Source organism: Cimex lectularius, unplaced genomic scaffold (assembly GCF_000648675.2).
Source record: "Cimex lectularius strain Harlan isolate CLEC.00 unplaced genomic scaffold, Clec_2.1 scaffold88, whole genome shotgun sequence".
Classification (NCBI taxonomy): Eukaryota; Metazoa; Arthropoda; class Insecta; order Hemiptera; family Cimicidae; genus Cimex; species Cimex lectularius.
The window spans coordinates 1,194,518-1,217,609 of NW_019392660.1; the positions used below are offsets into that span (position 1 = coordinate 1,194,518).

The following is a 23,092-nucleotide window of genomic DNA, read 5'->3' on the forward strand; positions in this document are numbered from 1 at the left end:
TGTACAATATATTTTCAATTTTTCATGTATTGCACAAACTTACAATATCGTCTACACACGATCAATTAAATTGCATGACCCAAAATATTGTGCAATAATATTGATCGTCTATGGGCTGCTTAAGACTTACATCACCCATTAATCTATTCTGGCCTGTGTTATGTAAATGCTTCGTATTGCTCACTGTATCTCTTTGCTAAAATTTGTTTATCAATTTTTACAGTGAAATATCAAGAATATGAGTTTAAAGTACCTGGATATCGGTGAAGGATGGAACTTTCCGATTATTAATTATCTCTTTAATACGAACCTTCCCCACAGAATTTACTCCCTGAGTCCCACTTTGCCTCAACTATTAAAGAGAGAAAATGCTTTTAAAACAATAATCTTACGGATAAAAAAATAAAATAAAATACTTGAATATTATTAACGGCATTTTCGAGTTGCCCTGGGTCAACAGGCTGGGTAAATAGAACCTTATACTCATTCACATCCTGCCTATCGATGAGGTGAATACTTTTATTTGTTTTTTTGTATTTTGACGGAGGCCTTGGAGGGAGAACAAAATAGAGAGAAGACCTTGCAAAAGAAATATAAGACGCTTGTGCAAGTAATAAATAATCGGCTAAAACAGTGAGATGGTGCAACTGCGGCGGAGCAGTCATCAGCCCTCTGATTACTTCGACAAGGGACGCACACACGGAAGAGTCAAGTTTTCCAATGTCTTCAACAAGTCTTTCCTAAATTTTCAAATTTTTGTATAAATCTCATAATTTAATGGATAAAATTACAAGTAGAAACCTTGCAAAAGTAAAGAAGGGCGTCTAAAGCTTCTGCACGGTTGAGCTGATTTGAATTGAATTCCCTGTACGGATGGTCGTCTCTAAGAATGTAAAGCAACGCATCCAGAAACATTGAAAGACATGGCATCCAAAATTTCGCAGGTCCAATTATCAATTTTGTTACTACAAACGGTTCTGTTAAAATGAAATCTCCATGGGTGGTCACCTGATGCTTGTCTGCCAATACTGTTATAAGCCCTGGTTTATCGCAACAAGTATCCAAAATTGCCTATAAAAAAAAATAATAATAATAAAAAAGCATAACCAACTGATAAAATAATAGTTTGATAATCAACGTACTGATCTGCCTATCCTCGTTGTTTTTATCTGTCAGAGTTTCAGCATTTTATGACAAAGACAAAATCAATGAGGATAGGTAGACCAGGAACGTAACTATAAAATTATAGGTCCATCAGCCCGCAGACCACAGGATGAAATATCACAATTTACCTTTAGCATATGTGGTCCAGGTTTACAAAGATCTGTCTCGATGACATGTCGCATAAGAGGAAGGTAGCTGAACGATTCCGATTTCAGATGAGGCTGCGAGTGGCACAACCTCAATAATAATTCTAAGGCTTGTGCCTGTTCTAACTCGTTCCCGCCAAGCTCAACCACCTACCGGTAAAAATATATTTTTTTAAATTATCCATGACAAGAATATTATAAATTATCTCCAGCATACCCTGGCGAAGAGAATGACAAAAACAGATATTCCGCCCAAATTGTCGATAGCGGATGTCAGAGCGCTGTAGTTCTGCAAAATAGGAGTGCAGTACATGACGATAGGTACGGACATCGGGACGAGCTGACTGCTCCTTTGCTCCATCCCAATCACTCGGAATCCTCCACCAAGCCCGCCTGCATTAAAAAAAAATCCTACAAATCTATGTTCTTTTAAATCAAAAGTCAACCCTTCAAAAATATTTATTTTCAATAAGACTTAATTGTCAACATGCTAGAATTGCTTATATTAATAAGTTTGTTCAAATACATATCAAAGAAAACTTTTTTTTATTAATAACTTATAAAATATTTCAAATCTTGTTTACTGAAAGTTCTAATAAATATAAATCTTAATATTACTTGAAGAAGCTGAAGCCATAGGATATAAGTTGATCACATCTGGGCTTTTTGAGCAATAACTTAACAACACAGCCTCCTAAAAATAAAAAAAATAAAAATTATTGACAATTATTAACACAGCTAAATCAAAATTAGATACCTGCAACTCTTTTATTATGTCCTTTTTTTTAAGTAAATCATTCCATGGTATCCCGACTGTCATCGTTTTGGGGTTGAAGACTGAGTGCCATGCTGGTTCTACATTTCCGACTCTGCAATGGGTCATGTTGTAACAATCGGGACCCAAAGCCGTGAGCCAAATGCTCGTTTTCTTGTTGAGTACGGGCTTTCTAAACATGATCAGCCCGCCGAGTTGCCAACGGCCGACTTTGAGCCCCTCTTCAACGCCAAACCTGGTATCACCGATCATAAGACTGGTCGGCTTGGTTTTTCTTATTAGAATCCCTTTAAAGATAAGAGGGACTTGCATTTCACACCATCCATCAATTATCAATAAAACCTGAAATTAAAATTATTATTATTATTTTATCACACGAACGATTTTTAATAACTGACCTCAATGACGACTCTACTGTTGTGAACGGAATCCCGAACTGAAATGGCTAGGTGGTGCCATGCATTAGATGTCAACCGACCCTCGAGGGAAACTTCGGATACAACTTCCTGCTTGGCCCCATCTGGACGTGTTAAACGTATGTACAACAATTCTAAAAATAAATAGAATGTGACAAAACAAAACAGCAAAAAAATTTATTAATTTTTTTTAAATGTTCATTAATACCTCGGGAAGTATCAGCCCAAAATTCAAGAACATGAGCTTCATACCCAATTGAGATTATATGCAACAACTGATTGACATCGAACTCATCCAATCCGGAACTTCGACCACTTTCAGAGCTTGTACTTTCTGTGTACCCTGTATATTAAAGCATTGTTTAAATTTACTTATTAAATTTTAATAATAATAATAATACCATCATTTGGTTCCATTGATTCTGAAGGTAAATTTGCTTCCAATCTTAGCCAGAGTGAAATGGAAAATCCTTGAACCCACATGGCCCAACCGAGCTCAGTGTTGATCGGCAGAAATAGCGCACTCCTCGTCCAAGAATTATGCATTCCTAAAATATTTTTTAAAATGTCAAATATTTCAATATTTAAAAACAATTTTTTTAAATTAACAAATAAAACGTACCGCTTAATACATGATTCTGATGCATTGATATACTCAGTTTGTGAGCATTGGTCGAGTTGACCAAGTTTGTATTTGAATATGCAGCTGGAAAGCATAAAATGTATTTTGGCTGTTGGACAATTCCACTCAATAATTTTAGAAGGCACGGTAATAACATTTTCTGGGAACAATTTAGATATATATAAAATTTTGTAAAATTTTGTTTTTCGAGGATTTTTTTTAAACTCTTACTTACAAGAGGAGGTTTATCTGCGGTGAAAAGCCTAATAAACAAAGTTAGCTCACTAGAGTCAATATTGTACTTAGCCAAATGTCCGAACAAATCTAACACTGCACTTTGCATTTCTTTAAAAAAAAAAAAAAAAAAAATACATAAAATTATCAGTAATCTTGTCTTCAATACTTTTCCATACTTACCAATATTTTTATTTTCATCTGAAATTAATAAATCTGAAAATTTCAAGATTAATTCTTTGTTGAAACCGCTTTTAGAAAGCTTGACTGAATTTTCGGGATTGTCTCTCAAGCATGAGCTCAACTTGTAAATGCTATGAACGCATTCCTTTGACCATTTCTTGTCCCTGAATTAAAAAAAAAAATTAATACTAATAAAACAAAATATATAAGTAAATAGAAGATAAAAGTTACTTGTAGTACGTCACAATAAGATGAATGACAAGATGCCAAAGACTCGGATGGGCTATTGTACAGTACCGCCTGTCATAATGCAATGAAGAGATTCTTCTGCTCGGAGGTAAACTCCCTTTCACAGAAGCATTATTTTTTTCCTTTAAAAAAGTTTACATTTTTTAAATCATATTTCAATTTAATTAAATAATTTAATTAATTTTGTAAACCCCAAATAGTTAGAATAAATAATACACTGCAATTGTTAATATTATTATTATGTTTTCAAAAAACAGTATTGAATTATTTATTAAGGTAAAGTTCTCACACTTTGCAATTAGGCAAGCTAGTATCACCATAAATTTAGGATTGTGTCAATCGGATGGGCTAGGAATGGAAGCTCCTAGAAATTATGGGGTCTTGTACAGGCACAGGATGCATTTGCTTTTCCTACCAACAACTTGGGACCAATATAATCCAATATTCCAAGGATTGGAAAATCAAATATATTGAGACATGAAGGAAGCAGTGAAGTGCCAAGACACAAATAGAGTCAAGACCAGGGAAAGTGGACTAACAAGTAAAGTCGGGATAAGGGAAAGTCAAAACCAGGTGAGTCAACTGATGAGTAAAGTCAGTTTAACTTCAATGAGGGAAAGTCAAGACAAAAGAAATCAAGACCAGGAGAGTTGACTGACGACGTCAAGACTAAAGAACGTCAATGTGTAGTAACAAGTAGAGCTGAAACCAGGAGAACCGACTAATGATTATAGTCGATATAAGGGAGAGTTAAGACCAAAAATAGTCAGGACCAGGAGAGCTGACTAATGAGTATAATCGAGATTAGGGAAAGTCAAGATGAAAGAGAGTTGACACCCAGAGAGTCAACTGGTGAGTGCAGTCAGGGAGAGTCAACTAAAAAGTAGAGTAAAGACCAAAGAAAGTTGAGACAGGAGAGCTGACTAACAAGTAGGGCCAAGACCAAAGAAAGTCGAGACCAAGGAGAGTCTGTTAATGAGTAGAGTCAATATTAGGGAGAGTCAAGACCAAAGAAAGTCGAGTCCAGGAGAGTCGAGACCAGGGAGAGTCAAGACCAGTAGAGCCTATTGATGAGTAGAGTCAAGTCATTAGGGAGAGTCAAGATCAAAGAAAGTTGAGACTAGGAGAGTTGAGGGCAGTCGAATAATGACTAGAGTCGAAACCAGAGAGAGTTGAGACCAGGACAGTCGAATGATGAGTAGAGTCAAAACCAGGGAGAATTGAGGCCTGGGGAGTCGAATGATGACTAGAGCCAAAACCAGAGAGAGTTGAGACCAGGACAGTCGAATGATGACTAGAGTCAAAACCAGAAAGTGTTGACACAAACAGAATCGACTAATGAGTAGAGTCAAAACTAAAGAGAGTCAAATGACACAAAACCAGAGAGTTGAGACTAGGGGAGTCGAATGACGAGAGTCATCTAGAGTAAGTACATCTTGTAAATAACTTCACCCCTTGCTTTATAGTTGTGGCTGACTTAAATGTAACTAATTTGATCAATATTGTTGCAATAAATATGATTGAATCTTATCTATGGTTTTTGTATTTATTTTTGCCTTAACTTCTTTCCTTACAAAAAGTAAAAAAACACGTATTTAATGTTTTTTGTCTCGGTTAGTGAAAGGTATATAAAGCATAAGCACCGCATTTGATTTAATTTACATCAATAAATACAAATTTTCATATTTACTTGTAGGGTTTGGCAAGGTAAATCGATATCAGCGTCGTATCCTTCATCTGCGGAATTTTCAAGAGATGAATCAGAATTAACGTCCTCTAAAGCGTTTGCTAGTCCAAATTCTAAATCAAGCTGCACATAACCAGACTCAGTAAATACAATAACATAGACAAAAAATTATTTATTTTTAAAAAACAAACTTTTGGCATTGGATGGATAGGAACCAAAATCTTTTTACTAGGGTTTGCACCACTGCTTCGAATAAAGACGTCACAAATTTGCTTTAGACCAAGTTCTCCTTCGATTACTTCTTCCAGTTTGGTTTTTAAGCCCAATATCCCTCCTAAGAGAATAAAACAGTCAATTAATTGTAAATATTAAAAGAATTAGAATATAATTTTTTTTCCTTATAAACAACTAAATCAGAACACATTTTTTTTTCTAATTGAAAAATTTGTCACAGGTGGTATTCAAAGCCACGACTTTTGGCTAAATTTGCCGCTGCTTTACTTTTTGAACCATGACTTCGATCGTCCATGCCACAAACTTATCATTTTGAATCCCCATTTATTCCAATTGTAAGCAAATCACGGGGTATTATCAAATTAATGCTTTTCATAAAAAAATCCAAAATATAAATTTATTCAACATAATTTACCAACTCATCAATTTTTAAGTAGAAATGTGGTTATGTTCTGATTATCGTAAAGCCAACTTTGGTTGTATAATGTAAGTAACATTATAAAAAAATTTTATTGTGCATTTAAAGTTAATAAACAGTACCTGGGTTCCCAGAATATGGGCAAATGACACTCAAAATTATTAGTGATTCCAGTAATTTCAAATGCAGTTGATTGCACAAGTGAATTTTATCATTAAAGTCTGTTCTTCCTTCTTCTAAAACGAAAAATTTTTTTTAGATCGTATATAGAATTTTATGTAGTAATGAATGAATGAATTACCTTTTTTCTTTATCCTTTTTGAGATAAATTGTAAAAATGGTAAAAGAAGGGTGTGACAAGTCATGCTCAAACGTCTGTCGAAAAAGGCGCGAATTTGTGGACAGTAAAGGCACAGATTCATCCAACTTTTCCAGAAAAACCCAAGCTTCTCGAGTATTTTATTATAGTTGTCGATGTCAGTCTCTTTGGGGAAAATAATTTCAGTACAATTTTCCTTCCTGGTGTACACTTCCGTTTTCCTCACTAAGTTGAGATATTCAGTCGTGCATTTGAGGACAAAATCAAGAAGTGGTTGAATTTCTAGTAAGTTTTCTTCAAGCATATCAGCGATATTTTGTTTCTCTAACTTCCACACACATATGATGATTATCATTTCGATTATTATGCAACAATGATTAGTGAAGTTTCTATCTTTAACCAAATCTAAAATATGGACCATGCCATTTCTATGTACAAATTCATCGGCGAATCTCATCCGTCCGAGAAGATTGGTGAATGCTAAAAGACATATGGTTGTAGTCAATCTTTCCTTCTCAGTCTTATTGCTCTCATATTGTCTTTTTGTTTTTAGAAAAACGGGGTAAAATACACCAAAAAGTATTTCGCGCTTTACCTGAATGGAACATCTAGGGGTTATTCTCATGAGGTGGGAACCTATTGTGTAAGTTATGTTATAATTTGATGAAAGCAGCATGTCTTGAAACGCTTCTAGACAAGTCCATCTGTGTTTTGTAAGATCGGCGAAAGATTTGTCTTCCTTTTCTTCGACATTCAGGCACACCTGGCACATCGTGACTAAATCTATCGCTCCCACCTCTCGATAAATCGTTTTTTCTAGAAGTAACAGTCCAAGATTTTTGACTTTTGTATCCGACTGTTGGATCACCTTCAAGATACGAGACACGAGAGTTGGCGCCGGAAAGCAACAGCAAGTTCCACACTGCATCATCGCTTGCATTGTTTTTATAGTAATTTCTCTTCCTGCCTGTTCCGAAAGAAATCTGGTAAAAATCATAAATAGAGAGGTAATCGCACAGCTCTGAACATTCAAGTGGGAAGATGGAAGTAAATTGTTTGTAAACACTTTTCCAAAAATATTATCATGATGATGCGACACCAATGCATAACGGCAACCCTTGTGTTTTGCTTTTTTACAAGTCCTTAAATGAACAAATTTGGTTCGAATTTGTTTAAAGGTTAAAATCAATTCACTGAGCAATTCTATTATTTTCTTAACACGGTTTAAAGTATCCCAGCCCTCGCTGTTATCCTGTATCATACAAAAAATTGTTTTATCGATAATCCTACCATTAAAACTATGTAAAAACTGTTGAAAGTATGGAAAAAAAATTGGTATTTTTTCTGGATTTTGGTTTTGTAAAAGAAGACTATGAATCAGGTTAATCACAGCGTACATCATTCCAAAAATGAAGTCTTGTAAAAGCGCATTATACTTTTTACTATTATGAGCTTTTATGATTCCATCTTCTAAAAGTCTCAGCATAATTGGTAAGGCACCTTTAGTAACAATGGAGTTGGTGGCATCCTCTTGTAATAGCACTTTGTCTAATGCTGTCAAAAACAAACGTGTCATACCACCTTTAAGTTCATTGATCTGTTTGGACGCGTTAGCTACAGTGCTAAATTGCAGAGAACACAATTGTTCCAGAGCAAAATTAAAACACGCTATAGTAAGATTGTTTCTAGGCTTTTCCATCTGGCAAAATCCTTCCAATATTTCGACTACTAACACACGGAATTGATAACTGCTCATTTCTTCTTTTAAAACTGTTGTTATTTTTTCATCTTTAAAATCATCAGGTACAAGTTTCTTAATTTTCTTTCTAAAAAATGCTGCCTGGCATGAGAGATTTCTTTTTAATTCATCATCGCTACGCACTGACGTGCAATATTCCAAATCCATAGGATCGACCCATAGTTTTAACGAGTGTGCCCTGTGAGGTTCGGGTTCGACCGTTTCCGAATCTGTAGTACTTTTCACCTTCTCCTCTTGTCTTCTTTCTCTTTTGCAATGCGAGGAAGAGCTAACTTTTCGGCTAGGCCCTGGAGAAGAACCATCAATACCGTTTGATATGGAGAACAGCCTTAATTTGACTTTAGATATCAAACGAAATTTACAGACTTGTTCGATATCAGGGGCAGTCTTGTGGACGACAAAAGGATTCACACTGTCAGTGTGTCCATCATCCACTGCGTAAACCGACGTCAATAGGTTCGTCAGCTCGGCAGCACATAACACATCCTAAAAAAAATAAATTGGCAGTAAATTACAAGAAAAGAACAATTAGTTTCTTCACAAATTACCTGCACTCCGAGTGCATGGAGAAGCGCGATGCTCCTCCAACCTCTCCCACACAAAAAGTGTTTCTGGATTGGTTTGAAATCATCATCTTCGCTACGGAGCGTGCAAATATTTTTAATATCGGCGACTATTTCATTTGCCAACACATTTCCAATGTTATTGCTTGAAAATAAAAGAATAGAAATTATTGTTAACGTAATGCTATGTTATTATAAAATTAGTTACCTGCTTAGAGAGATTATTTCAGCAGGTGTTTTTCCTCCATGTAACTCCCAAAGTGATTCAGCCAAAAACAAATCAAGCCAGGCACTCCTCTAAAAACATTTAAAGAAATTATATTACACTTAATAAATAATTGTTAAACTGCTCTATAAATACTTAGAAAGTCAACATACATATAATTATATACTCAAATAATCAATTATATAAGTTGTGATTTTAACTTTGTAACTAATTTAAAGAATTTAATTTACAAACCAACTCCAATTTAAGGTTCTTTATAATACCGAAACATTAATTATTTTGTATCCAGTACCTGAATTTCAGGTACTCAATTTTTTTTTTTTTTTTTTTTTTTTAAGAAAATACAATGTATGGTAAATACAAAATATAACTTCACTAGTTTCAAACCCATCTCTCAAGTGGTAGAGTAGTAGTGTATCTATCCAAAGGTCATGGGTTCGAATCCCGCTCGTGACACTAACTTTTTTTTATCTCAGTTAAAAACCTTAATTAATAGAACAAAATTTATTGTATATATGTAACGTTTATTCCAAGCAGGAAAACCATATGTACACACACCGCTTATGCACACAATATTGAAACAAATGAGAAAATATTATTAGGACCTAAAAAAGATAAAATTTATAAAAAATGATAAATTCGTTAGAAGTAGATGGTGATGAATGAGCAAAGTTCACTATTTCAGTATTCTCAAAGAACATAGTTTATAGGAGGCTGATATTTGCCTGATTTTTTTTTTCAACTGCTTAAAATTTTAAAAATTGGAAAGGTTTGACTTAGGGTTGTGATACGTTCATGTTTCATTCCATGATATTTTATGATTTTATCTCTCAACATTTGAGCTGATCGAAAGATTTCTCCAAATTTGTCTACTGTTTGCCCCTGTTTTTCTTATATTTTATCCATTACTTCATCCTAATATTTGGTGATTTAATTGTTCTTCCAATGCTTCATTAGTGAGTTCTCAACTGCGGATACGAAAGTCTACTGTGTGTGTAATAATTATGCTTCTTTATTCATCACAATCGAAGTAAAATAATTAAAAATTATCCAATCCATTACAAACTTAATTATAAAAGATAGAAAGTTTTATTTTATTGTATCCCCTCCCCCAATGCATTAGTGTTAAATAATAAAATCAGAATACCAGTAGAATGTAATAACTAGGGGAATTGTAACATCTTAAAATTCTAAATAAGAAAGATAAAAGCTAGCTTTTTTTTTTAATTATTATTGTTTTTGCTTTGTGGCTGCCAGATAGACCTTAATCACCTTGAACTACTAATCGCCTGAGTTGTTTGTAATAGTAACACACAAAAAACACAGTCTAAAAAGACTGTCATTTGTTGAAAACTTGAAAACAGCACCAATTTACAGATCAAAATGTTTAGAAACGACCAAACTAGTTTCATAATTAATTTGTAATTATTACCCTATTTGTGGATACCCTAAATTCTTTTAATATTAAATTCTATTTATTTTATATAAAATTTAAGTATTTTTATTCAATGCCTGATAAAAAGAATACGTTGACACAATTACAATGTTTTCCGCTGAACTACTAATACAAAATTTTTAAAAATATGCAGATCTGTTTCAGGATTTGTAAATTTATATAGAAACCCGGTGACGATTAACAAGGCGATTTACTATGCAAATGTTATCAGGTATCATTTACTACAAGTTTTTTTCCCTCTTAATTAAATAACACTGCCGATCTAGTTGTCTGATTATGATAAATAGGAGCAATGAATTTGTATTAAATTAATAGCATTGAACCGGTGACCTGCTTTATTCTATCTCAAAATAACAAACAGACACATACACGATGTAATAAAAAAAAAGTTTTTAATTTTATATTCTAAAAACTTTTTTATCTTATCTACTGTGAACGCTAGAAAACAGCATTGGCATGGATGACTATATCTTAACTATTAACTGGGGCGGAAAATTTAATCAAAAGAATGATCTTTCGAATTGATCACCCTGGAACAAATTAAAATAAGTTACCATTTTTTTTTCAAAAGAAGCATTTATAAACAAACAACTAACCTGCAAAACAATATGCCATACTTATAGGTTAAATGTAGATAAGTTTAACACATAAACAATAAGTGCATAATAAAACAACAAAATAGATAGAAAGTGTCCCATCAAATTGAAGGGTGCAATTCCTAGACTCCATTGAAAGCATGTGCCACCTGACATGGGCATTGTGCTTGAACAAGGCAGCGAGTATCTGGGTCCCATGTTCAGTTTCTTGGTAAAAACAGGGTCGTTTTATCAGATGTGGCAATGATAGTGTGCCCCTAGCATGTGTTGAGAGTGAATGTATTTATTAGCGTGAATATGTAGTGTGAACAGGCAGAATATTGAGTACCCATCATCTATTAGGTTAGTTAGTTACCCTATACACAAATGTGTTGGAATATCAAAACTCCACACCTCACCTTAATTAAGTGAATGGTATGTAAATATGAAAAAATGTATGAAGGGTGTGAATGGGTTTGGATTGGGAACTGCATGCGTTGGGTGCTGAAATGACCTAGCTATTGACAGCAACCTCAGCGATTGGATGGACAAGACCTAGGTATGACCCCAGACTACGAACACATGGCGGTGGGGAGATTCTAGAGGCCTTCCGTTAATTTATTGTAAATTAAAAAAGCTGGAATTGCCTGGTGTACTGCGAGAAGTACTAGGCTCAACTCTCTCCCTCTCAATGTGCAGATTTGAGCTCATACAAATTCAAAATCCAAACAACGAAATAGAAGGAAAAAAGACATAGAACATTAAAAACAAATATAGGATAAACTAGCAATGAAATAAAAAGTGTATAAATTAATAAATGCTTAAATAATAAATCAATCGCTAAGACCAGTTTAACTTAAACAAAAAACCCTATTCAAAAACCAAGTACCACAGACATACAATTGACAGCAATAGCTAACTTTTTTTCCTAATGCAATAAAATATTTATTATCATCTGTAAAAAATAATACATTTTGACATTCATGAAATGCATATTTATAATACACGCCCTGAGGGGAGTTGGCAACTATTGTTGTTCCCCTAACTTTACTCAAGGGCTAGTCCTTAGCGAGGAGGTCCCAGGGACATTTCCAGATTATATAGGACATGGATTGAGCTAGGGAGGTGGGGGTGGGTAAAGAGTTTATCGTGAAACTTGAAACATTTAGTGGGGATTAATTGATGACCTGGATACACCATAAAAGAAACACTCTTAAATCAGATGCAAAACGCCAGAAATAATTTAGGAAGATGGTGTGAGAAACCCCTAAGAAAACATATCTCATACCTTTTACAATAAGAGAGAAGCTAAATCTAAAAGCATCCACTGTAAAGAAAAAGTTAAAGAAAAACAACAAAACCTTACTAAATGAAACTGCAAAAAGGGACTAAACTAAGACATAAAAAAGGTCTGAATATGGCCTAAACTATGAAATCAAGCAATAAAATTAAACTGTGTATGGAATCCGTCTAATGCATGTAGGACTTAGTAAAAATATATAAAAACTTTATTCGCTAAAAATTCTAACTGACCACAAATTACACAAATTCCACAAAAACATACAATTCTAACCTCCATGTCAAAAAGAAAATGAAATCCTAAGAAAAAAATTAAGGAAAACATACATGCAAACAGAGTTTGTCAATTAATAAAAATATCCAGCTGCTCAAATAAAGAATTCAGAAGTGAAACAACATAATTAATACGCATAAAAATAAATAAAAAATAAAGGAACGACAAAATTGGAAATTCAGTGTAATTAACAATAGAATTTAAATTTAATTAACTAGTAAGAATATAACTACCAAGGGAAAATAAAATAACCACAAATTCCAATCAAAAACTTTGTAAAAATTGTGAATAAGGTGACAAAACGGATTGTCAATGCAAGAAGACAGAAAGCAGAAAGAAAACTTATTAAAATAAATTAGAAAAACGTGCGGAAACTATGACAGAAAATGCCCTGATCGTGGCTAAACCTATTAAATAGTAAAAAGCAATCAAAATAAACTGTAAAATTCAAGTGAGTCAGAGCAATAAAAACACATAATTTAGTTCAGTTTGATTTTTTTACATGATAATAATTGATAAATATAGACCTTAGTTTTAATAAATAGAATAAAAATAGTGCAAAATCTCTTGTAACCCGTGTAACCGGAGATTGTTAATTGTTGACCCAGTCCATTATGTAATTCTGAGACGTGAAAGTAGAAAAAATCGACGGGCGTCGCTGCCAAAGGGTTTCTGTTTACTGACCTTGTGTGATACAATTATTATTAATTATTGCATTAAGGAAATTAATATCTTTAGCTGATAAGAGATTCGATTTAAACGGATTTCCCTATTAATTCACAAGTCAATCGTGATTTTACGACTGTTCTTCGTGATAATGTAAATCGCCGGGTTTATTTTTAAATACTGCAAAATCCAAACAGATGGTGGTGGTTGTTGATCTGCGAGTCTGTGAACACATGTTAAATGGATCAATATTTAACATTTCCACAATAGATCTAGTGGAGGAGAGCATTGTCATAATTCTGCGTCAACCTTCTCCCAATGTTAAAAAAATACATATTTAACATAAATTGCGATACTTAGTCGATATTTTACTTGAAGATGACTGTCTTTTTCTTTTTACGCATCTTTTATGGTGGAGGATAGTTTGAGATGAGACTATTAATATGATCTACCATGGCTGCGTGAAGACAGCTGTAGATCAGTGTAGCTTGCTTTGACAATGAAGTTCAACCAGACTTCAGAACCAGGAGTCTCTTAAAATGAAAGTAGTGATGATGTTGGTCCAATTATTGGTTTTAATTTAAGGTGTGGTGCCTTGTTCATTTTGCAATAAGAAACCTAGATAACAGAGTCCACATTAGGAACTATTTTCCCATTCAGGGGTATCACCTGTGGTGCATATCTCAAATTTCCACTTTTTACACCATTCAGAGATTTTTTAAGTGAAGTTTTATAGTGGCACTGCTTGTGTGTTTCTTGGGTCAATGTTTAGAATTGACAAATCTTCATTATCGTCCAATTTAGGAAAGTCTAATGCATATACAAGGTACAACAAGGGACCCAGGATGCTTCCTTGTCTAACACCCGCATACATATAACGGCTATTTTATTCTTTATTATTAAGTACAGTAAGGAAAAATTCCCAAGTAGTCGTCTTGCATAATAGTTAACATAGCAATATTTATATATGAATATTAAGAAATAGGTATAAAATTTATAAGCAGCATGCCAAGTGCAAAGTTAAAAGTAAATTTGGTACATAGCGCATTAAGATACAAAATATAAGCTTAATAGAAACTATTAACAAATTATTTATTGCCACAAATGGCAACTTTATTCAATTTGTGAGAGAACACCAGCAAGGCCCTGCTGGCAGAGAAAAATATTTATAATCTGCAAACTTTTCTGACATATTCGTTCGATATGGCTGTTGAAGGCTATAATGAGTTCCTTCACTAGTCCTAATTTTTCACCATTCAAATACACTACCTCTTCTAGCTCACCTTTCCTCTTGAAAACCAGAACATTAGACTTGAACGAGTTAAAGGCGATTTTATTTTTCTTTGCCCAGTCATTAATTAGGAGCAATGATTCATTTCAGATAGCTTCCATTCTAATGGTGTGTGGGTGTGGGTTAATGATAATGATAAAAATCAGACGCAGTTTTCTTACTGCAATTGCATTTTCTTTCTTGTTAAAGCTCTCCTTTGATCAAAACCCAAACAAATTACCCAGTTTATATTTTCAGCCCTTATAGAGTTCATAAATACATAGAAACCCATAACAGACAAGATGGAAATTAACAGGATTTCTAAACTAATTTTAAACAATAAAAATCTAACGTCAAGCCGTCAAAGATTTCTTGCAGACTATCAGAAAATATATAAATGCATATTTCAGTCCTATCTCTTAAAGAAATCTTTGTGTTATATCTTGAGGGCCGTTATAGATACTGAACCGATCAAAAAATAATAGCTTTATAATTTGTTATTGCATTGGTGCAAACACTTAAAAATGTTTAAAAAAATTGTTAACTCAATGCCTTGGGCTATATATTGACAAACGAATGACATGGAATTCACACATACGACTCAAAAGACAAGAACTAAACAGTCACTTCAGACTTCTTAAAAGATTGCTGGACAAACGATCCAAATTGACTTTACAAAACGAACAGCTCATTTATATTACTTTTTTGAGATCCATATGGACAACTTTGGGGTTCGACAAAATGTTCCATCCCAATGCATCCAATCCCTACAATCCAAAATCCTCCAAACCATCCAGTCCTACCGCAATGACCTTAATTTATCCAATAAAACTCATAGAAAAGTTTCACAAACATTTATCCAGTCACACAAACCCTCAGAAACCTTTCATCCCGCACCCTTCCACGTAATCTTCCCAGAAGTCTGAAGCATCACTGGGCTCGCGACCTCCTAAGTGACAGTGAAAGTGATTAACACTAATATATAATATATTTGGACCAATTAACACTAATATATAGGAGTGACTACTAACGAGTAATTTCTCTTTTTCTTCTTTTTTTTATGTTTTGTTTTTAAAATTTTAAAAAATTTACTTAAGCGCAACAATTTATGTAAATAAATAAGTTTTTAAAAAAATGGGCAGTTAATAGCCAAGATAGATTATATTAAACTAATGAACTGCTATAAAAAGCATGGATAATGCAGTCAAAACCAGTTTTTGTTTTTCAATTTTTTATTAAAATAATCCTAATCATAACATTTATTAAAACACAACATACGTCAGGGTGTTTGTCAGGTTTTTTTTTTTCATACAATATAAAATTCATAATCCAAGATAATCTGTTAATGGGTTTATTGGCCCGTAGTAGTCTACATACGGTGAATGAAGCATGAAAAAAAACACGTGTTAATCTTTGACTAATTGCGAATGTTGCGATTGCATTATCTATTTATTAGATCGAGATAAGGATGGACGCGAAAATATCTAATTAGATGGCTCAAGACCTAATTGAATAATCGTCTGTTTCAATTGAGCGATTCCATCTTCGACCTAAAGAGATAAATATTTTCTATTGCGCTTTTCTCTTTTGAGCGTTGAAATTATTAATTAAAAAAAGTGATGAAACAATTCACATATAAATCTTTACATAATTACTGGGAATTTATTGAAAAAATCCCAAAAGTTGCACATATTTTACACAAATCCGGTTCTGAAATATTCCCAACACATCTTATCTCGGTTTTCTTTAAATAAATGTTGATAAGTTTTGGCGTCCTCATGCGATATAAATTAAATCACAAACCTATAATGTAAAAAGGCTAACAAAAAAAGTTTTAATCGCACTTTAACTTATACCACTAAAAATTGACAACCCGGAAAGCAACTATTACTTTAAGGTTTATGCTGTGAAACACTTACTCTTTGACAGATTGTTCTTTCTTTCTTTCTTCCTTCACACCCAAGAGAAAGACAATTGGAAAAAAAAAATCTTCACAACATCGAGACGAAATGGTTGATTTCATGCATGACCCAAACGACAGACAAATACATGAAAAACTAGGCGAGATAAAATCTTAAAAATTATCTTTCTTGATAAATCTAAATGTCAAAAAATTAAATAACCCATGAACATTAGATCTATTGATACGAAATTAAAAAGTAACCACAATGTCATTTTAAAAGTAGATAAAGGAAATACACTAACGGGCAAATTCAACGCATCACCCTTAAATTTTAATGTATTTAGGTTTATTTATATTTTGCATACCAAAAATAGGTTTGGTTGTAACAATAACACACTTAAAAAGCAAATGCTTATAACTTCATTCTTAAAAAAAATTTGGGTAAAGAAAAAATAAAAATAAATAAATAATATAAAAGTAATATATAAAATAATATTTTAAAAAATTTTTTTTAGCTCCTATAAAAGCAAGTATTTCCACCTCTGGCATAAATCACGTCTGTTAAATGCCTGCTTGGAAAGATTTTTGGTAAAATCCTGAATTACGTTGAGGAATATCAAGTGTGAACTTAGTCTGGAGTGCGATTGTAATTTATTAGCGTGAATGAAGGTGTTTATCCCTAATTACCCCGAGAATAATGAGTGTGAACAAAATCTAGTGTGTGAATGTAATTAATTAGCGTGAATGGCGGAGTTTATGCGTCATTGCGTCGAAGAATATACAGTATGAACAAAGTCTGAAGTATGAATGTAATTTATTAGCGTGAATGGAGGGGTTTATTCCCAATTACCCGGAGGAATATCGAGTGTGAACGAAATCTACTGTAGGAATGAAATTTATTAGCGTGATTGGAGGGGTTTATTCCCAATTACCCTGACGAATATCGAGTTTGGACGAAGTCTGGTGTATGAATGTAATTTATTAGCGTGAATAGACGGGCTTATCTCCATTTACTCCGAGGAATATCGAGTATTCTGAGGTAGAGTGAATGAATGTGTGGATATAATTTATTAGCGTGAATGGCTATCAATAATTGACCGTGTTACTTAACTATACTTTTTGTCTAAGGTCTTTGTTGAGATGAAAAAGCTAATGTCACGAACGGGATTCGAACCCACCACCTTCGGCTAAATACCTTTCGAACCATTCGCTAACCCCGTGGCCACTTCATAAGTCGCAAAAAAATCCAATCCTGATTACACGATATTTGAAAATATGGCAAAAAGAGGGGAAATTGGAAAGGCTGTAGGTTGAGATGAGGTGTTGGTGTCCGAGTGGATCAAAGAAGTGATAGCTGCTCAAGTGGTTGTAGCATTTATTTAGAAGAATTATTTAGCAGAAGGACGTGTGTTCGAATCCCGTTCGTGACACTAGCTTTTCATCTCAACCAAGACTTTAGAAAAAAAGTATAATTAATTAAAATTCCGAATATTGTTAGAGCCATATTACCAAAGATATGCCATTCCAATTAGAACGATTGCAATTTCAACCAATTATGTGGATTGAATTTGGAGAATTCATGTTTTTCTTAGGGACAATTATATGTTGCATGCTCCCGCACACGAAAACGAAGTGATTGGTTTATACATTGGTTTATTACCAACTAACCCGAGGAATATCGAGTGTGAATGTAATTTATTAGCGTGAATGGAGGAGTTTATTCCTAATTAAGCCGAGGAATATTGAGTGTGAACAAAGTCTGGTATGTGAATGTTATTTATTAGCGTGAACGGAGGGGCTTACTTCCATTTACCCCAAGGAATATCGATTATTCTGAAGTAGAGAGAATGAATGTGTGAATGTAATTTATTAGCGTGAATGGAGGGGTTTATCCCTAATCACGCCGAAGAATATCGAGTATGAACAAAGTCTGATGAGTGAATATAAATTATGAGAGGGCAATTCCTATTTGCAGGGTTATATTTTATTTATGGTTTTATTAAAATAATTAAGAAAGAAGCGCTAATAATTTCTTTCTTGTAACTTAATATGAAAACTCGTCCCGGGATGACATGCAATACCTCGCGCTTATTGGATTTCTCTTTTTTTAGCTATACTTTTACGGTTTCAAAAATTTTTATGGCTTCATTATTTATTCTTTATTCATATTACAACAGTTATAAAACAAAACAGGAATTTCGTATAAAGACAATAGATTTACGAAAATGCCTCATTTCCAGGCTTCCAGGGCGATGTTTTATTTACAAAGACTTTTTTTAATTTATGTGAAAAGTTAAAAATATGTAATACGATATCGAGAATATCCAGAGACCGCAAAAGAATTTTGAAACAAGGGAATCAGCTTTCAAACCCAACAGGATTAAAGGATATTATTTTTTTTTTAATCCGACAAACAGCATCGAGTTTTGTTATACACGTATTATAAAATACAATGAAAACAAATAACAAAATATTGGAAATTTCTTACTTCTTTTGTTAAGGCCAATTTAAACGATTAGTTGGAGTTAGTTAAACCAATAAAAATATCCAAGCATAATTTTTATCAAGTTTTTTTTTTAAATTAGTCACTATGATGAACAACATTGCATCTGTATAGATAAATTAAGACAATGTTAACTATAATATCAATAGAAATGTCGTCATATTATAACTTAACTGTCTGGCACTAAAATAACACAATTTATATATCGAAATAATAATAAAATCTCTACATTCTACATAGTCTCTTCTGCAAGCTCGTAGAAGGTAGGAGGCCATTTTCTACAGGTTAAGACCATTTTTTTCTCGAATGTGTTCCTTCGAGCATAAAGCATTTTTTTAACGGGTATTGTCGGTATCTCTTCCTTTAGTCGCACTTCCACATTCCTCATCCCACTTCTCATTTATCTCTTCATTTCCTCTTTAATTATGATCAAAATTCCTTCCACTAACATTCTGTTATAACCATCCTAACAAGTCCATTTTTCCATTATTGGCTTGAGAGCATCTTGGTCTTGCATCCAAAGATATCCTGTTAAATAATTAGAAGCATGAAGTATCCCAAACTGCTCGAATTATGTGAGTGTGATTATGTTTTTATCTGATGTTTTACAGTAACCACTAATGTTTATAGGTTGTATAAATTTTTTTAACTTTATTTGCATTATTCATATATTTGTACTTAGTGTCAGCGATAAAGGGAAGAAGGTCTCTATCATCGATTAAAGTGACGTGGCGGGTTCTCAGAATGGGAATGTGCAGAGACTCGAGCAGTTTGGTTAGGATGATTCTAGAGCTTGGATTGTAACTTCTGGAATCTGGAACGTATCAGTTTGTGTTCAAGCAACGTTGAGGTCGTTGTGGATAGGGAGGTTAGTGTCGTAGTAAGGAGCTTTCACGATCTGTCCGAGCATTTTTGATGGCTTGGCAAAACCCCATCAGTTCCACTCCATATATCCAAAGTGATCGCAGTAAAGTCTTGATTAGGGTTAATGTAGTAAGGTCGTTTTTCTCCATTCAGTCTTGCCACTTTTTGCGCTAGTTTTCGATAATCTCAAAGTGTTTTTGGAAGTAGGAGGTAGTTTGGATAGGATTCGAGCAGAGGACGAAATTGTAGCAGGTAGGTAAGCAGTATATTATGCAGGGTGGGCGACCAAGACCCGAGGGGTTAAATGCCTGGGTAGACTCGTACCTAAAGGGTCCGGGACTTGGTCAGCTCACGAGTCCTGCATAAACCTCTTGGACTTGTTCACAAACCCCAAGATTTTGGACCATTTAATCTCGGGGAAGGATTTGGTGATGTCCTCTCCTTCAAAAGTCTCGAATCTAGACTTAACGTACCTATCGCACTCTGAGAGGTAGTGCCGTGCCGTTTCTTCTTTTATTTCACAAAAATCGGCAAAAGGGGTCTGGTAGAATACCCATTACGAAGAGGTGTCTTCCCAGTGGGCAATGGCCCGTCAGGATACCTAAGAGCTTCCTAATTCCCTTCCTTGAGTTAGAGAATAGCCATTTCGATTCTACTGGTTTGATCTCCTTAACAAACTCCTTCGATTGCCTGTGTCCAGGGGACAGATTCCATTCCCTAAGGAATTCATACCCCAGTTTTTGATACTCTCTTTCGCTGTGCTTATAGAGTGAGGTAATACCGGTTGTGGCCCGACAAACGCAGTATTTGAACCTTCCTTGGCCAGGCTATCCGCCTCTTCATTGCCGTAGTGTCCTTTATGTGCGGGTATCCAAATAAGGGTTACCCTATTCTCATACCTGGAAGTGATCCTATTGATAAGATCAACAGTTTCCTCCATCCGTCTAGATGTTGATAAATCTATTTGTAATGACCTAAGACTAGCCTGACTGTCGGAAAAAATTCTAATACCTTTTCCCTTGATTTTATTTTCCATAAGTGTTCCACAACACACATTAATGGCCCAGATTTCTGCCTGAAAAACGGAGGTGTTATTGCCAAGAGGGGAGGAGACGCTGATACCTAATTTAGGTATATGGATTCCAGCACCGCTTCCTTTACCTTTGATAAGTGAACCATGTGTATAGCAGTCTATGTTACGATGGTCCTCATCCGCACTATAGTTGTATTCACAAGGAGTAACTACCTGAAAGTACTTTTTCCCCGAAGGCGTTTTAACCTTTTTATCGCTAACGCTTAATAGTTGGCCGTTAACCTTACTCAATAATTGTATGATTTTCGAGTGACCTATGGTAAGCAGTATATAGCCTTGAATTGTATATAGTTGAGTCAAGACGGTCAAAACAGTTTTTGATTCTAGAAGTCTTCGTCTGTTAAGTTGTTGACTCTTTTATTTTTGTATACACAAAGATTTTGTGGGGAATCAACGTCAGTCTGCTTTCTAGGTATCTGTCCTATAGTATTTGACATGAATGGAAATCGTTATCTCTTAGTTGTTGGTGTACCATTGAAGGCAAGATTGCAATGCAGAGTACATCTTCATTCAGTCTTGTCCTCCACCTTTTTGCACATGTCTTCGATAAGCTCCAGGTGTCCTTGGATTTTGGAGGTAGATTGGATAGGATTCGAGTTAGAGGACAAATTTCCGCAGTGGTAACGATGGTATCTGGATGTATAGGTAGCAGTATATATGATATACAGGATGGGGCCAAGAATGCTGCCGACCTGACATCCGAAAAACTCGTTGCCGCACCTCACTCTGAAGCAGCGGTTAGATATGATCAGTAAGGTAATATAGAACCATGCAAAGCTAGAAAATAAAACGAGCTCCAAAAAAATTATGATGGATGTAATAATGTTACCTACTCAATGGATTTATATTTTCCCTTCAACTTACTCATGATATAATTGCGAACAGGTTCACGAGTAGCTTTAAAAAGACATTAAGTACTTGTAGACTTCATTGTAGTAACAAGGAGGCAAAGGTCGGATTTTTGGCCTATTACAACCAAAAATGTATCATCAAAAATGTACACAGGTAATCGGAAACGACCAGATTACAGGTTCATCACCCGTCAGACTACACGGAGAAATCTCCCAAAAATATAGAGGATTGTACACAGGAAAATGTACCTATCTTGACCGGAGTGGATGAAAATTTTTTTTTATTCTTAACGGTTGTAAACATCTGTTGCGTTTCAACGAGTTGATAAAAATACATGAAGACATATAAATGAAGTGGTCATTCAATGAACTGTTAATTATATTAGATTAGTGCACAGTTTATTTCCCCGATTTTACAGGTAAAGGCTATTAAAAGTACACAATTTGCAAATAACTAAACAAATAGAGCTGTGTGTTTACATGACGATAATGAGACATACATGAAATGAATACGAAAATAGAACATAAACTGATCTAAACATTTATATCTTGAGTGCGAACTTAATTGATTTAAAAAAATGCTAATATTACATTGGAATAAGAGGTGTGGACACATTAACTTATTGATGGGACTTTCTTTTATGTAATTAGTCTTATGGGCGGAATGAAGAATATATCATGTTTCCGGGATGAGAGCTGGGGAACATTAAAGTTTAATGCATATATTTATTTAGTAGCAATAATAGACAGTAATAATTATCTAAATAATTATACTTTTCATATAATGTCTTGGGTAATTTTTGGGCGAAGAAAAAGGTACCACAGTAGCGTTTAGAGCAGCGGCGTACTGAGCCGAAGGTCATCGGTTCGAATCCCGCTCGTGACACTAACTTTTTCATCTCAACCAAGACCTTACATAAAAAGTATAATTAATTAAATTTCGATAGGATTTATTTGAAACGAAAATAACACCTAAAACTTTAATTTCAGAGAGTTTTGCCAAAGGAACATTTTCTATAGCATAATCAAAATTGATGGGGTAAGTTTTACGAGTGCGACAACATTACATTTCTTAACATGCAGCATTGAATTCCGTCGACACTATTCATGAGTAGAGATCAGATCAGACTGGAGATCAATACTATCCTGAAGGGTTGATGGTTTTAGAAAGCCTCAAATCATCGCCATCAAGAAGGAAATTCTTATTTTCAATATAATATTTTAAACCATTAATAATTAAGTAGCATGAGTAAGAGATGTCCACTTTATGGTACACCTCGTAGCATTGAAATCTTTTAAAAAGAAGTTGTTTATTTTCACTAACTGTTTCCGATTAGAAGATA

General features: G+C 34.2%; 1 protein-coding gene across 3 annotated transcripts in view; it reads right to left on the reverse strand.

Annotated features, from left to right (window-relative positions):
• LOC106668017 (lysosomal-trafficking regulator) overlaps positions 1 to 23,092 on the reverse strand; it is a 41,294-nt gene that overhangs the window by 12,164 nt on the left and 6,038 nt on the right. For 2 of the 3 annotated variants that reach the window (XM_014396388.2, XM_014396390.2), the window contains exons 2-22: positions 8,978 to 9,066; positions 8,755 to 8,914; positions 6,430 to 8,692; positions 6,251 to 6,364; positions 5,668 to 5,810; positions 5,480 to 5,599; positions 3,772 to 3,911; positions 3,541 to 3,704; positions 3,359 to 3,468; positions 3,124 to 3,283; positions 2,903 to 3,049; positions 2,710 to 2,844; positions 2,484 to 2,635; positions 2,068 to 2,427; positions 1,929 to 2,004; positions 1,528 to 1,703; positions 1,293 to 1,460; positions 802 to 1,071; positions 417 to 740; positions 254 to 352; positions 131 to 196 (exon numbers count right to left, since the gene is read on the reverse strand). In XM_014396388.2, the coding sequence (XP_014251874.1) occupies positions 131 to 196; positions 254 to 352; positions 417 to 740; positions 802 to 1,071; positions 1,293 to 1,460; positions 1,528 to 1,703; positions 1,929 to 2,004; positions 2,068 to 2,427; positions 2,484 to 2,635; positions 2,710 to 2,844; positions 2,903 to 3,049; positions 3,124 to 3,283; positions 3,359 to 3,468; positions 3,541 to 3,704; positions 3,772 to 3,911; positions 5,480 to 5,599; positions 5,668 to 5,810; positions 6,251 to 6,364; positions 6,430 to 8,692; positions 8,755 to 8,914; positions 8,978 to 9,066 (5,436 nt within the window). The remainder of the gene's footprint in view (positions 1 to 130; positions 197 to 253; positions 353 to 416; positions 741 to 801; positions 1,072 to 1,292; positions 1,461 to 1,527; positions 1,704 to 1,928; positions 2,005 to 2,067; positions 2,428 to 2,483; positions 2,636 to 2,709; positions 2,845 to 2,902; positions 3,050 to 3,123; positions 3,284 to 3,358; positions 3,469 to 3,540; positions 3,705 to 3,771; positions 3,912 to 5,479; positions 5,600 to 5,667; positions 5,811 to 6,250; positions 6,365 to 6,429; positions 8,693 to 8,754; positions 8,915 to 8,977; positions 9,067 to 23,092) is intronic. The other variant, XM_014396389.2, reaches the window with a different exon arrangement.